The following is a 17,026-nucleotide window of genomic DNA, read 5'->3' on the forward strand; positions in this document are numbered from 1 at the left end:
AAGCAGAAACGGAATAAAACTTGGATACGATCTAAGATTAAAATCAAACTGTCTCGTACTTGCAATACGTATCGAGAGTAGTTGTCGTGGTTTGTGTAATTCAAGGAGCGGCATCTACCCTCTGATGATCCGTGCTCGCTTAATCAGTCAACCGATAAACCAAAGCATGAATTATTCCTAAAACCTTAGCACTGCCATTTATCGATAGCGCACGTGCTCTCAATACTTCGTTTCCAGGTTCTTGTTAGAAGTTTGGATCAAGAATACGGTTGAAATTTATTTCAATGCCCCCACATTGTGAAATTGATTTCTCACGATCCCACATTGCATTTAAGATTTTTTCGCCTCCCCCCCTCCCCCCTTTCTCCGCCCCCCAGGCAGTGTTGGGCACAATTTAATTGTTTTTTACAATTAACAATTAACAATTTAAACTTTATTTTTAATTGCGATTAACAATTAAATAAGTTAATTGTAATTGTGGGTTTGTATAAATGATTACAATTAATTAATTATTAATTGTCCTTACAATTAAAACTAATTGATCAATTATTTATTAATTTTAATTGTGTGTGCAATTAACAATTAATAACTCGAATTCGGTACCGCTGTTTTCTGTAATTTGGGGGATATATCGATAATGATATTAATAGCATATAGTCTAAATTTGAAGCATTTTGTATAGAAATCAATTAGCCGGTGAACGTCCTTAAAAAAATGATTTTCATGAAAAATTTGTAATAAAAAATTAATTTCACAGATCTATCTATATTTGTTTTGAGATATTGCCTTATTTAACACAGTTACTTACATTGTCAGAAAAGAGGATGTTTTATGACAAAACGGAAGTCATTTTCGGATTCAGCATACCCTAAATTGTAATAGTGATTGAAGTAAATTACTTGCAATCAGTTCATAATTGAAAGAATTTAAATAAAACTGTAAATATGAATAAATTCCTACTTCAGTTTCAAAACAAACCGGAACGGTGAAGCGGAACAATAGTCTCATTCCGCCCCACCTACTCGTTGATACCTCATGTCAACAACCTTGCTTTTAGTGTAACCTTTTAAGCAAAAGTAAATAGACATTGTGTATTTGTGCACGAGTTCCTTCTTTTCGTACACGATAAATTGTGCTGTTACTTCAGTCATTATATAACTCTTAAAGGTGTTTCTTCGTATATCTGACGAAGGTGAGAACAGTAATATGTCTGTGAACATTTCGGAAATTAGTGAGACCTCTCCGCAACCATCACCAACATCACTTACCTCTTCGTCTATGGCAGAACCACGCCTTAGTCTACTTGATGGCAAATTTTTTAAGTATTTGCCAGAAAGTTCAACACCAAAAAAAATTGTTGCTTTATGTATGAAATGTTCTCCTCAAAAAATAGAAATAAAGGAACATAATAATTGCTCATCTAACTTCCTAAGTCATTTGAAAAAGAAACACGACAAAGATTGCATCGAAGAATATAAAAATTACATAAAAAGTAAAAAAAAGTTAAGCAATGTAGCCTGCGAAACTAGTAGCGGCAAAGTATTTAAACTTTCTGAAAAACTGAAAAAACTAACAAAAGTTTTGACACAGAAGCAATTTGATGAAAACATCGTTAAATATTTTATTCATTCTATGATTCCGTTGAAAGCTGTAGAAGATCAATATTTTTTTGAAAATTTTCTCAGATTTAAATATATCGAACATTGACCTCAAGGTAATAAGTCGCCGAACCTTAGGACGTCGTATACAAGATTATTATGTAAAAGAAATAGCAGAAATAAAATCTACACTGCGTGAAATTGATTATGTCTGCACTACGATAGACATCTGGTTTGGTAAGAAACGAAGTTTTATGGGAGTTACAGCACATTGGATTACGAAAGATCTGTCTAGGATGTCAGTGGTATTAGCTTGTCGCAGGTTCAAAGGTACTCATAGTTATGATCGTATATCTGAACTAATACAGGAAATTAATTCTGATTTTGACCTCACTGTAAATAAGATAGTTGCCACCATAACTGATAATGGTAGCAATTTTGTAAAGGCTTTCAAGATGTTTGGAGTACAAGTAACAAATATTAATAAGATTGAGCCGATTGATAATAATGAAGATGTATCCGATGCGATTTCATCTGATTCCGAAGATTTTGCGGAAGAAATTCACAATTTATCAATCGCGGATGACTCACACATTGTGGAAAGTTACTTCCTACCTGCACATTTACGATGCTGTGCACAAACATTAAGTTTACGTGCAACTGCCGACGTTAATAGAGTATTAAATGCACAAAATACTCCATTATCAAATATACATAATGCTGTGATGAAAATATGCAATGCCGCTTATGGAAAGCTGCAGGACGACCCAAGTCAGCAGAGATAATACAAAATATATTACAGCATACTTTGAGTCGACCTGGCGAGACCAGACATGGAACAGTTTATTCGATTCTTTTCGACAAATTCTCTCTACTTCAATATGGTTTCGACAAATTCTCAGGCGTATTAAAGAAGAAAATGTACAATTGCATAGGGAACTAAATATAAAAAATCCTATTAAAAACACCGAATTTGACTACATACAAGAATATTTAATATGTGCTGCGCCTGTTGCAGAAGCCCTGGATATACTGCAAGGTGAAAATAATATGTATTATGGTATTGTTCTGCCATGTCTTTTCGCTTTAAGAAAAAACTCAAAAAAATTGAAAAAAAAAATAATTTAACTTACTGTAAAACGCTACTGAAAACTTATATAGAAAGTGTTGAGAGGAGATTTAACCAGTTTTACGATCTGAGTCTCCAGAATCCGAAAATGCTGCCATTGCTGCTTTATCTTATCCACGTTCTAAAAACAAGTGGTTGTCTTGTGTAGAATCTACACAACGTAATATAGTTTTGAACAGTTTCAAAATCAATATATCAAAAGAAATCAACAAAAAACCAGAAGCAGTGACCATTCACACAAGAAAAGATGCAAAAAAAGAAAATTTCTTTTTCAATTTTAACTCAGATTCGGATTCTGAAAATTCAGTAACGCAATCGATCTTCTGATGCACTACTGACAAAAGCCGAATTGCTTATGCTTCAGTTTTTTGCAGAAGAAAGTCAAGAATTAGAAATTCTCAATAGATATCCGGAAATAAAGAATGTCTTCATCAAATATAATACTGCTCTACCATCTTCTGCACCTGTTGAGAGATTATTTTCATTTGCAACCATGACTAATCTTTCAAAGAGTCATAAGTTAACAGATCTTTTGAAACCCTACAACTTTTATCTGAAACATTTTTTTCTGAAATGCTTAGTTTTTGAAATATTTTACTGTTCCGGTACTTTACCCCCACTCTGTATATGATTTCATCACATACAACTTTTACGGTAGGTAATCGTTCAAGTTTCAATAAAAAATATTAATTATAAATAAAGTTATTCAATAAAATGAAAATGGCTGTCATATTACTCTCTTCTCTTTTAACTAAAAATCTAATTGTTAATTTACTTTTAGTTGTAATGGAAAATTAAAAGTTTATTTATTAACTATATAACTGAGAATTAGAATTTTAACTATTAATTAGTTGAGTTGTTAATCGATGATTATAGATTTAGTTATCAATTGAAAGTTCGTAATTATTGATTTATTTTTTAATTAATAGATAATTAAATCAAAAATTTAATTAATTATTTGCTACCCTGCTGGGACAGTTTGTGAAAACACCTTGGTTCTAGTTTGATGAAATTGAATACGGAAAAAGTGACTGCAAAATGACAACTGATGCTTATTTGGCTATCTGAATATCAACAACAAAGTCCCCGAACTGAGAAGTCAACTGTTGCAAACAAGTCGCGCTCATAGCTTGTATAATATATTAACTCTATTTGTTCAATTTATTATGTTACTATTTAAAAACAACAAGTGGGCCATATTAAGTACTAGATCACATAGAAAACACTTTACATGTGTACATATGTATGTACACACATTAAATACATGCCAAAATTATTATGTTCTTAATATACATCACTATTTACTGACTGTGAGATTATATAACCGACACATTTTTAATACTTTTATATGTAAAATAATTAGAGAAATCATGTTATTTATAATAACATATAATTTTATTTTTGTTAAATGATAATCTTTATATGACTTTAAAAACCAATTTTTTCAAATATCAATCATTATTCGTCCTCTCTCAGACAATAATTTTTGTTATTTTTCGCAAAAATGCTTTTTTATAAAATAATTAAATGTGTCACTTAAAATAAAACATTTTATATACATAGAATCACAGCAAGAATAATTGCACACAACATAAAGAAAAAAAAAGAAAAACAAAAAGCAATAAATTTGAAAAAAATAATTTTTAAGTTAAGATAACATGTATAAGTTTAGATTTAAGTTAAGACAACAAGATAACAGTAAATGGATGCATAAAAACGTAACGTGTGTTTTTGAAAAAAATTTGTCAAAACAGGAATTGTGTCTAGTGTCATTTCGGCAAGTCTGCCATTTACATATACGTGCAAGATCAGGTTATTCCGATTCGTGAACTCGCTAAATCGCAGAATTAAACGAAAAGGTAAAGTACTCTCTTTTCCATTTACCAATATAAATTCAATCAAAAAAATGATCGTTGAGAGATTGTAGTATACAACTAATATTTTTTGTATAGTTCAAGCATTCCATCAAATTAACGCTAGACTGTTTGCAATTCGTAATGATTTGCGTTCTTTGATTTTATAAAAAAAAAAAACATTTTATTGGTGATTTGATATGAATAATAAACAATAAATATGAATTTGATAAATATGCTCATTTGCTTTATTTGCAAATTTTATATGAGAATTGCGAATCTTGAATTATTTCAAATATAAACGTATACGTGTGTGCAAATGTATACCTTGCTTCATTACAATTATATCGCATCGTTTGCTTAATTCTTTACGCATGTATGTATATGTGTGTGTCGTGCACTGCATGTTTTAATGTGTTATGTATGCAAAATACTCTCCCCGTTGAGAGAGAATACCAATCAACAATATATTTGTATGCGCATACACCCCTGTGCATGGTCTAGCGCTACTTTTAGTGAATATCTTCTGGATTCTACATCCTCCGTCTTACAAGAAATCAAATATTTTGCAAAGTATTATATGTATATAATTTATTTATTTATACATGATTATATATAATTATATTTTATTATAATTATAAATATATATATTTATTTATATATGGATATATTTCATATACAGGGTAATTTGAAAAGTCAGGTCAACTAAATAGGAGATGAAAGAGGAGTATAAGTTGAATAAATAATGTAAATAAACTTTTTTGATATTCGCTATAGTTTAGTAAATAATTGCACTTTATATGAGTGTATAGAAAATATGTGTGTTTTATTTTAACTACAAAGTAAACAATACATTGCATGACACATAATGTTTTTTATGTTTATTAAAGCAGGTGTTTAAAATGCTGCTCTCTATTACGCAAGCATAATTCAGCGCGCATTTAAATTTCTTAATTTACAATAAATTGTTACACAATCTGCGCTGTCGTATGTCTGCTGCAACTGCATTAAGGCTCCTGAGTACTCGCCGCGGCCATATTGAAGTCGTGACGTCAGAAGCGAGAAATTGCGTGAAATGACACGTAATTTTGTCCGACATGCCATTTGTAAATAAAGCCAATTTGGATAAAACAAACTAAGCAGATGACTTTAAAACACTTCTAAATATCGGTCACGACTATCCTTTTTCCGCCTAACAATCAGTAAATAGTTGTAAAAAGCATGTAAAGTGAAGCAATTGAAACAGGAAAACACATGGGCACATAATTTTGTCCGACGTGCCATTTCTAAATAATGCCAATTTGGATAAAACAGACTAATCAGATGGCTTTAAAACACTTCTAAATATCGGTCACGACTATCCTTTTTTCGCCTAGCAGTCAGTAAATAGTCGTAAAAAGCACGTAAAGTGACGTCTATTCAGACAGGAAAACACACGGATAGCTATTAAAAGGAGTGAAAAATGTACTTTTATGTATAAAATTCAAAGAAACTTTACTCGCGGTCCATTTTTACGAATTTGGTAAATACGAGACAAGTCATGTTTTTACAATGAAACACATAATAACAAAATGACATGCACGATAACATTTCATCGTCAATCTGTCACGTTTCACGTGTATTAGTTCTAATTTTGTCCGCGACGAAATGTCGCTACCGTCAACACGGAGTTCTCGGCTAAGGAGTCAGGAGCCTTAATCCTTTGCACAAGATCGTCTCTATCTTCTATCATGGAACTGTAAATCATTTCCTTCATGCAGCCCCAAAAAAAGACAAAAAAGGTATTCTTTTATGAAGTCTTTGCTCAAAGTACGTTTTTTAGATTGTTTACATTGAGTGAGTAATGTTGTGATCTAATTGTTTGTCGTATTCGTACTCTGTTTATACTTGCTATGTTGTTTATCAATGAAAACGTCATACAAATTTTACTATGTAATACGTCACACAGAGGAAAAATATTATTGAAGGAGTTTTATGCTTTCTGTACGCATAAAATGCAATATTTACTAAACTATAGCAAATATCACAAAAGTTTATTTACATTATTTATTCCACTCAAACTCTTCTTTCATCTTCTAGTTGTTTGATTTGACCTTTCGAATCACCCTGTATAATTATACATAATAAATTTTTTACTATAATAAGTTATATTTATGTGCACTGCATACATATTTTATGTTATCATTCGTTTATTTAATAATCGTCAACATTGTTTGCAGATTCAATGTCTTCAATAGGTATATCTAATAAAAAGCAGAATTAAAATTGTGCAGGAATGTCTGTGTTTGTTTCATCTTCCTGTACTAAAATATCAGATATAAACACAGTGTGTCATAACACTGTCCGACAAAATTTGACTTTTTTTTTACTGTTGTGAAGAAAACTAGTATTTTTTAGTAAATTTAAGGTTGCTGAATCCAAATCCACCAGCAAAAAATGCCCATCACGTCAGGTTTTTAAGAAAAATTAGGTAATATAAGCCAAAAACGGCATTTCTTGACATAGTTACGTTTGTAAATGACATATTTACATTTCGTTGTGGCCAAACTAAATTTTATTTCTCAATTTTGCCAACGGCACTTTAAACTGCTATTCTTTACTTTTAAAATGCTTTTTTTATTGTACAATTTTTTTTATCCAGTTAAGGACGTTTTTTAAAATTAAAAATGACGAATTTTAAATTGATGGATTGAAACTAGAATTAGTTGAATTTGTATAAAAATGGGTGTCCTAGGGTTTTTGGGGTCGCTGATACCGAAACTAAAAAATTCACAATTTTGAAATCAGGGACTCCAAAACCCCTCGACTATTGAGTTTCATCCGATTCACTTTTAATTTTACTCCGCCATTTTGAATCCGCCATTTTAAATTTCAAAATTGAGGGTTGTTCAGATTCGGTATGATCGACCCCAAAAATCCTAGTACATCCATTTTCATACAAATCTATCTAATTCCTGTTTCAATCCGTCAATTTAGAATTCGACATTTTCAATTTCAAAAATCGTCCGTAACTTGGTGAAAAAAATCGTACTGTAAAAAAAAGCATTTTAAAGGTAAAGAATAGTACGTTAAAGTGCCGTTAGTGAAATTAAAAAATAAAATTTAGTTTGGCCACAAAAAATTCGTAAATATGTCAAAAAATGCTGTTTTTGTTCTATGATAACTTTTAATCTAATTTTTTTCAAAAACCTGACATGATGGGCATTTTTTGCTGGTGGATTTGGATTCAGCGACTTTAAATTCACTAAAAAATACTGGTTTTCCTTGCCACAATTTTTTTTTTGTTGAATTGTGTAATTAGTGCCAGTGTAAAATAGTGCCAGAATTATTGCTTATTGCGCATGTTTTTGCACTTATTTGATGTTTCAGGAAATAACAAACATAAGCATATCTAAGCAATTTTTTGATAATCATTTTCTATTAAGTATACGGCTTTTAAATCAGAATTAACTTAAGTAATGTTACGCAAACAATTTCGATGTAAATTAACTCTATGTCGGAATAAACACATTGACATTATTGATTAGATTCAGATAGTCAAATAATTTCAAGTTATTGATAACTTACCACAAATATTCTCATAGTTGTTTTAGGGAAAAAATTTTTATATATAATTTTATATAATTAAAGAAAGTGTGGCCAATATTACATAATTAATATCTCTTTAATTTGTGGCCAATGTTGATATAATTAATATTGCTTTAATTTAGAATTAAAAACGCATAATTCAATTAATAAACACAAATGTTTCGACTTTACAAAGTCGATTATTAAATATTAATTAAATTATGCGTGTTCAATTCTAAATTAAAGTTATATATATTATTTATATCAATCCAAATCTTTGCTCTTTCTTATTGGCTTCACTTACTTTAATTAAATTGTTTTAAAACTCATACGACTTGACTTCATAATAACGTATATGATTATATATAATTATATTATATATCAAATATGTCCATATCTATTTGTAGGGGTGAAATAAAAAAGAATGAAAGGGGTATCAGGATAATTAACCCTGCGTTGGTGTAGTGTCTTAAACTTACGTGCCTGGTGTGCTAGGGTGTGGCATACCTCATAGCAAAATATGCTTTGGAAATCTCAACACTTAAGTACAAGTATATGCATCATAAGTGTACAATTTTCATTTGAAACAGTGTTGTGCTATTTTTGAGCACAAAAACCAGAATGAAAAATATAAAAATACGTTAAATTCAGAAAAAAATGTTCCACAAATAACCATTAATCTTTGTAACGTTTATAAACAGACTGACGCGAATGGTGCGGTGGGGTGTGACATACCTTTGCTGGATATTTCTACGTTTATGTAAGTCGGTATTGAAAAAATTATTTAAATAACAATAAAATAATGCTAGATCTACAGATACTGAACAATAGAGGGCAAAAAAGTGATGCTTTTGTGAGAATTAATTGACTTGCATGCACGAGGTGTAACATACTCCACCAACGTAGGGTTAACAAAGAATATGGTAAAGCGGTAAAAACCAGAATCTCGCGTAGAAACGTTCATTAATTTCAAATTACTACAGTCTTGAGTCACGACACAATCATAGTCAAAATAAATACGTGTGACTTAGTCAGCTGCTCCGAAACAAATCTTTCAAAAATCGCCTATTGTATCGCAAAGTAGGAAACGTTCAGTTATGATTCTGCACTATGAATCCGATCAGGATGTCTTTGTTTTACATGTTTACGATTATGATCTACGATTGTGATTCTCACGTGAAACAATTGCGTGAATGCATAAATTGCCTACATATTAAAATATATTGTATATAATTATGTCTGATTTTTATACATACTATATATAGATACCTATATATGATTTATCATGTATGTATAATTATCATGTAACTTTTATATACAGGGTGTCCCAGGGGAACTAGGGAACCTACCGCTTTGAGTATATAGAGAAGATGGAAGGGACAAAAACGTCTTATACCATTTTGCGTCATTTGCAATAACTATCAAATTATAAAATAAAACGTCTAAGCCAATGTTGTGGCGTTCTTACACTCTTTTCACTTACACTTACACTTTCTACACTTGTTATTGATTTTCTTGTAAAGATTTTCAACTATTTATTATTACCTAGCAACACACTAAACATCTGTTGTTATAAACATTTACTTTATTATTCTGCTTGTCAAAGAGTTTACACGTCTTAATAAATTTATCACATTTAAATATAAATCTAGTTATTTATTCAATAAGTCATCGCTACATTTTTGGTGACCCCGACGTGATTACGTGTGTGATGAAATATCTTTAGACGCGGGAAGTTTGATTTTTGAAGTGTCATTTGATGTCTTCAAAAATCTTCGAATTTTGATTCCTGGATTGTTTTGGCTCTTCTTTGGAAGCATCAGATCATTAATAAAATGCCTGTGGACAGAACTCCTGTTAAATCTGAGTCAACTCCGTCGACTTCGACTACTTCAATTTCAGCGTCAACTGTGAGTCTTCAACAACAGGTTGGAACGGAAATTTTAAATTTACCTGGTATAGAGCATCAATCATTGGATGAGTCCACTTAGATCCATTCTAATGAATTTTGCCTGTTGAAACTTTCAACTTTTTGGCATAAGCAACCCAAGCTGTGGTTCGCTCAGATTAAGAGTGAATTTACCGTATACCGTATCCGTTCCAAAGATATTAAATATAGTTCTGTTATTCGTCATCTCGATGAACAAGCTTTAGTCGCGATATCGGAAATTGTTGAAAATCTGCCTGAAATTGATAAATATAATCAATTAAAGAAAGCACTCATTCACCGTTTCACGGATTCGGAAGAAAAACGTTTGAGACAATTATTAGCCGGTATTGAGTTAAATGACAAGAAACCTTCAGAACTGTTACGTGAAATTCGTCAATTATCCGGTGGTTCTTTAACAGATAACATTTTACATTCGATTTGGCTACAACGCTTACCATATAGAGTTCAAGCGACTCTTGCTGTTGTTGAAAACGTACCTTTAGTCAAGCTCTCGGAACTTGCAGATAAAATTGTTGAACGTGATACTGGTTTTTAAGTCGCGGAAGTTAATACGCAATCAACTTCTAAACAACCGAATTTTTCTGAATTGGAACGAAGAATCGCTGCGCTTGAAGTTTCTCGTCGTCGTGGCAGATCTTTTAGCCGATCTAGAAGCAAATCAAAATTTAGATCAAATTCACGAAATAAAAAACCTAATTCTAAAGTCAATTTATTTTTATCATAAAAAATTTGGTGATAAAGCAAAGAAATGTACTATTCCTTGTACGATGTCAAAAACTCTTACTGACTCGCAAGAAAACTAGAAGCGCCGTTGAAGATCGAGGCTGCTTACAACGGTTTACCTTGTCACCGCCTCGTTATTTTTGACAAATCTTCTAATTTACATTTTTTGTTGATACTGGCATTGATATTTCCTTAATTCCAAAGAGAGTTTTGTTTAAACCATTATCAACTAATTTTAAATTTTTTGCTGCTAACGGTACTCAAATTCATACTTATGATTCTAAAATTTTTTCTTTGGATCTTGGCCTCAAGAGAAATTTCCGTTGGAAATTTTGCATTGCGGATATTCAACGTCCCATTTTAGATGCAGATTTCCTCATATATTTTAATCTCCTAGTTGATGTTAAAAACAAACGTTTGATCGACTCTGTTACTGGCCTTAAACATTTTGGAAAGATCCAAGAAGTTTCACAATTATCTATATGTACCACATCTCCCGATATGTATCACCACTCCCCTTATCACAGGATTTTAGCAGAATTTCCTGGACTTACTCAATTTGCTCCTCTTTTTTCGGTGAAGTCTCATGGAATCGAACATCGTATCATCACGGAAGAATCTCCTAAATTTTCAGTTCTCAGAAGACTTTCTCCAGAAAAACTCAAGTTCGTCAAGGAGGAATTCAAGTTTATGATGGAACAAGGAATTTGTAGACCTTCGAGTAGTACTTGAACAGTTCCTCTACATATGGTTCCCAAATCGGATAATGTTTGGAGACTTTGTGGTGACTACCGTGCGTTAAATTCGGTCACTGTTCCTGATCGTTACCCACTGCCTCATATTCAAGATTTTACTTCTGGACTTTACGGTAAGAATATCTTCTCCAAGATTGACTTAGTAAAAGCGTACTATCAAGTACCCGTCGCCAAGGAGGATATTCACAAGATCACCGTTACTACACTTTTTGAACTTTTTAAATTTTTAGTCATGCCTTTTGATCTTCGTAACGCGACTTAAACTTTCCAAAGATTAATGAACTCACTACTCAGTGATTTAGATTTTACTTTTTGCTATCTTGACGACATTCTTATAGCTTCTAAAAATGAACAAGAACATATTGTCCATTTGCGCATTATTTTTAATCGTTTATTACAAGCCGGAATGTCAATTAATGTATCCAAATGTCTTTTCGGACAAAAAGAACTTTCTTTCCTCGGATACTTAGTTTCAAATCAAAGTATTAAACCTACAACAGAAAAAATAAAATCTATTATTAATTATCCTAAACTTAAGACAATTCATGATATGCGCAAATTTATTATCTATTATTATCTATTATTATCGTCGTTGTCTTAAAAATGCAGCCAAACATTAAGTTTTACTTACTGAATTTTTAAAGGATAGTCGCAAGAGAGATAGAAGAGTTATCCCTTGGAATAATGAATCTGAAACAGCCTTTCAAAATTGCAAAAAAGAACTTCTCCGAGTTACTACTCTTTTTTATCCCGCATCTCACGTTCCTTTGATTTTAACTTGTGATGCCTCTAATTTTGCTGTTGGAGCGTCTCTAGAACAAACCATTGATAATGTTAATAAACCTATTACATTCTTTTCCAAGAAACTTGATCAAACTCAGAAGAATTATACCACTTACGATCGAGAACTTCTTAGTATTTATTTAGCTATCAAGCACTTTAAATATTTACTTGAAGGACGTCAACCGATTATTAGAACAGATCACAAGTCTTTGATTTATGCTTTCCGTCAGAAACTTGATAAAGCATCTCCCAGGCAGATCAGACAATTGGATTTTATAGCCCAATTTTCTTCTGATATTGTTTATATTTCAGGCAAGTTAAATTCTGTAGCCGATGCTCTTTCAAGAATTGAATCAGTCTCAATGCCAATTATAGTATCTCTTGATGAGTTGGCTGATTTTCAAAAAAAAGATGAAGAACTTCAAGACTTACTTTCTTCAAACTTTTCTCTTCAATTAAGGAAACTTGTTCTTACTGGCTCAACTTCTCCTATTTATTGCGATTGTTCTTCTGAACTAATTCGTCCTTATGTGCCTAAACCTCTTTGCAAGAGAATTTTTGACGTTCTTGGTCTTGCTCATCCCAGTGGAAGATCAACAGCTAAACAACTTTTGCAAAAATTTATTTGGCCATCTTTAAAAAAGGACATTAAAGAATGGACTCGTACGTGTCTACCTTGTCAACGCTTTAAGATTTCAAGACATACGAAGAATGTTCCTGTTAAAATCGCAATTCCTGATCAGCGTTTTCAACATGTCCATTTAGACTTGATTGCTCCTCTTCCACCTTGTCAAAATTTTCGTTATTTTCTCACGATTATTGATCGTTTTTCACGTTGGCCTAAAGCTATCCCTCTTAAGAAAATCTCTGCTGACACTGTTTCTACAGCTTTTTATACTCATTGGGTAGCTAGATACGGTTCTCTCTTAACCATCACCACGGATCAAGGATCGCAGTTCGAAACTTTTCTTTTCAAGACTTTAACCAATTTGATTGGTTGTGACAGGAAAAAAACTTCTGCTTATCATTCTGCTTTAAATGGCATTTTGGAAAGGTGGCATAGGACTGTCAAAACTGCCATTATGTGTCATCAGACAAAGAATTGGTTAGAATCTCTTCCTTCTGTTCTTCTTGGTCTTCGTTCATATTTTAAAAAAGATTTAAAAGCTTCACCTGCGGAATTACTCTATGAAACCACTCTTTAGATTCCTGGAGATTTTTTTATTGAAGAGGATTTTTCTGCAGATCCTGAAATTTTTTTGAAAAAACACAGAATTCATATGAGGAATGTTAGATTTTTACCAACCAGTCATCACATCAAGAAATCTCTTTTTGTACATAAAAATCTTTTTGATTGTACTCATGTTTGGATTCGTGATGATGCTGTCAAGAAATCTCTTCAACCTCCTTATTCTGGACCTTTTCTTGTTGTCAAACGCATTTCTGATTATTTGTTCTCTATAAACGTTTCAGGTAATATTGTCAATATTTCTACAGAACGGCTTAAACCAGCTTTTCTTCCTAGAGAAGACTTCTCTGCAGTTTCTATTTCTTCATCTTGCTCTTCGTCTACGGAACCTGCAACCAGTTTCGATGTTCCCATTTCTATTTCTGTTCCTGTTTCAAGACCTTTAAGAACTTACCCAGTTAAGAAAAAAGTTCATTTCGCAACGTAGTCGTCGCTTGGGGGGAGTACTGTGGCGTTCTTACACTCTTTTTACTTACACTTTCTACACTTGTTATTAATTTTTTTGTAAAGATTTTCAACTATTTATTATTACCTAGCAACACACTAAACATCTGTTGTTATAAACATTTACTTTATTATTCTGCTTGTCAAAGAGTTTACACGTCTTAATAAATTTATCACACTTAAATATAAATCTAGTTATTTATTCAATAAGTCGTCGCTACAATGTGCGGTGACACCGCGCCATCGCGCTTAGCTCGTAGGCAACGGCGCGCGGCGGGACAGGTGACGCTTCGTTGTTTGAATTTGCACGGCGCAACAGTCTGAATCTGCCGCACCATGTGTACATACACTGCAAAAATCAAATGTGTTATTTATCAAATGTGTAAGGAGAAGCTTTAGCTAAAATAACACATTTGATTTTTGCAGTGTATGTACACGCGATGAGACAACCGTTCAAACCGTCACGTCGTGTCAATTCAAACAACAACGCGTCATTTTTTCCGCCGCGCGCCGTTGCCTACGAGCTAGACGCGATGGCGTAGCATCACCGCACATTAGCTTAGACGTTATATTTTATAAATCAATATTTATAGCGAATATCGCAAAATGGTATAAGACTTTTTTGTCCCTTTTCATCTCCTTTATATTCTTAAAACAGTATGTTCCCTAGTTCCCAGACACTCTGTATACATACATATGTGTGTGTGTGTGTGTGTGTGCGTGTGCGTGTGCGTGTGCGCGCGCGCGCGCGCGTGTGTGTGTGTGTGTGTGTGTATGTATATATATATATGTATATGCATATGTATATATATATATATATATATATATATATATATATAGATTTATATACAATTATATATAAAGTATGTCCATATAGGGAAGCATCCATTTGGACACAGTACAATTGGATACAAGCCACTCATAGCGCTTGAACAGAAGAAAATTACTAGGCACCAGCTGGCACGTATTCCTCATGAAAAATTGAGTATAAAATATTAATAGCAAAATGAGAGGTCAATTGTTTTTAAATGGTGAGCGTTTGAAAATATCCAATCACAGGGCGTGATGTTTGTATCGTCAAGGGCGGCGAGGTTGATCGGGCGCTTTGACGGATACCGTTAAACGACACGGTGCCAAACTTCAAGTATTATAAAGGTTCCATAAAATCTCTATTAACATCTTAAGTTTTGTTTAATTGACAAGAAGTAATGTCAATTGCAAATTTGTAAAAACATTATTTATATAAGTAAAATATGTGTGTTTTTAAAATACATTTTATGTATAAATAAATAAATTAATAAATAAAATCAATATTAATTAAACTATTTGAATCTTGCTGCACGGCTTTTATCAATAAATTTAAAAACTAGTACATTTTAATAAATCGACTGTAATATGTCTAAAAAAATGTAATAATATGTTTAAACATTATTTAAAATACATTAAAAAATTTTTAACGTAATTTGTAGTAACAATACATCTAGCTTATTATTTGCTTACCTTGATTTCTTCACTGTGTTCCTCACCTTCCAATATTTTAATTTGGATTTTTGTTTACTTTATTTTCTAAAGATGTAATGTTTATTTATATTAAATGCAAATTTTTAAATGTAAATTTCTTCTAATATTGATTTTGATATAACTTTTGACAAAGAGGTTTTAGAAATGTTTGTCGACTGAAGCTTTTAATATTGTTTGATTGGATAACTTAATTAATATTAATTTTATTTATTAATTTATTGGTTTACACATAAAATGTATTTTAAAAACATACATATTTTACTCAATTAATATATAAATTAATTATATAAATAATGTTTTTACAAATTTGCAACTGACATTACTCTTTGTCAATTAAACTAAACTCAAGATTTTGTGGAACATTTATAATACTTGATGTTTGGTACCGTGCCGTTTAAGGTATCCGTCAAAGCGCCCGGCCGGCCACTTGGTTGCGCCGCCCTTAACGTCGCAAACATCATTTCCTATGGTTGAATATTTTCACACGCTCACCATTTAAAACTATTGACCCTTCAATATTTTTTTGTTAACATTTTCGACTCAATTTTTTATGAGAAATACGTATGTATGAATGTACGCCGGTTGGTGCAAGCGACATGAATTACCCTGTATATTAAAATATTATATAATTATATATAACAATTTTTTTTCTAAATCAATGAAGCAACAGAAAGAATTGTCTTCTTATCGGTACATTCTTGTCAACAACAGTTTTCAGAAAAAAGCAAGTTTTCAACAACCATATCAACATACTTATCACAATTCATAAATAGGTCTTGTTGCTGACATGTTGCTGATATATCGCTTACAGATTGATATAAATAATTTTCATAATATAATAATGTCAAGTTTTCCACAATTTATCGGCAGTATATTTATCGTAGCTTAGCTACAATAATTGTTTTACATTTGCTTGACAATAAAACTCAGCACATTGATACTGAATTGACTAAAACATTTTCGATGAATTAAATAAAAAGCAATGTAATAGTACATTGAAGAGCAATTTAATCTGTGCAATGATTTGCTTTAGATTGAATTTTTACGTTTTGTTATCTGGAGATGAATACACATTACGATCAGAAGGATTCTGCTTAATAAAATTACTACTGAACCATCTAGTTTGGTGTACTAAACCATTTAGCCGGACAGAATTTAACAAACCATTTACCTGTTATAAAAGAAAATACCTGTTATAAAGGGAAGGACGAAGCACAATGATTGTGATTGCAATTTTGATGATGTTAACTATTCTTCTTATTACCATCGTGTTAACTCAACAAAGACCAAAGGACTGTCCACCAGGTAATTTACTTATTAATATTTTAGCCTCTTACATAAGAGCGAATTAAAAAATAATTGTCGCTGATAATTGATAACTATCTCATTATGTATTCGTAAAATTGCATTTTAATTTTTAAACAATATTAATCAATCAATCAAGTTGTCAAAC

At 31.7% G+C, this 17,026-nt stretch overlaps 1 protein-coding gene across 1 annotated transcript in view; it reads left to right on the forward strand.

The window, feature by feature from the left end:
* Positions 1-4,437: 4,437 nt before the first annotated feature.
* The window catches only part of LOC105203155 (probable cytochrome P450 305a1), a 34,648-nt gene continuing 22,059 nt past the window's right edge, over positions 4,438-17,026 (forward strand). Inside the window, exons 1-2 of the mRNA XM_039459261.1 lie at positions 4,438-4,586; positions 16,607-16,878. Of these exons, the coding sequence (XP_039315195.1) occupies positions 16,791-16,878 (88 nt within the window). The 5' untranslated portion in view covers positions 4,438-4,586; positions 16,607-16,790. The remainder of the gene's footprint in view (positions 4,587-16,606; positions 16,879-17,026) is intronic.

This window comes from Solenopsis invicta, unplaced genomic scaffold, assembly GCF_016802725.1.
Source record: "Solenopsis invicta isolate M01_SB unplaced genomic scaffold, UNIL_Sinv_3.0 scaffold_12610, whole genome shotgun sequence".
Lineage (NCBI taxonomy): Eukaryota > Metazoa > Arthropoda > Insecta > Hymenoptera > Formicidae > Solenopsis > Solenopsis invicta.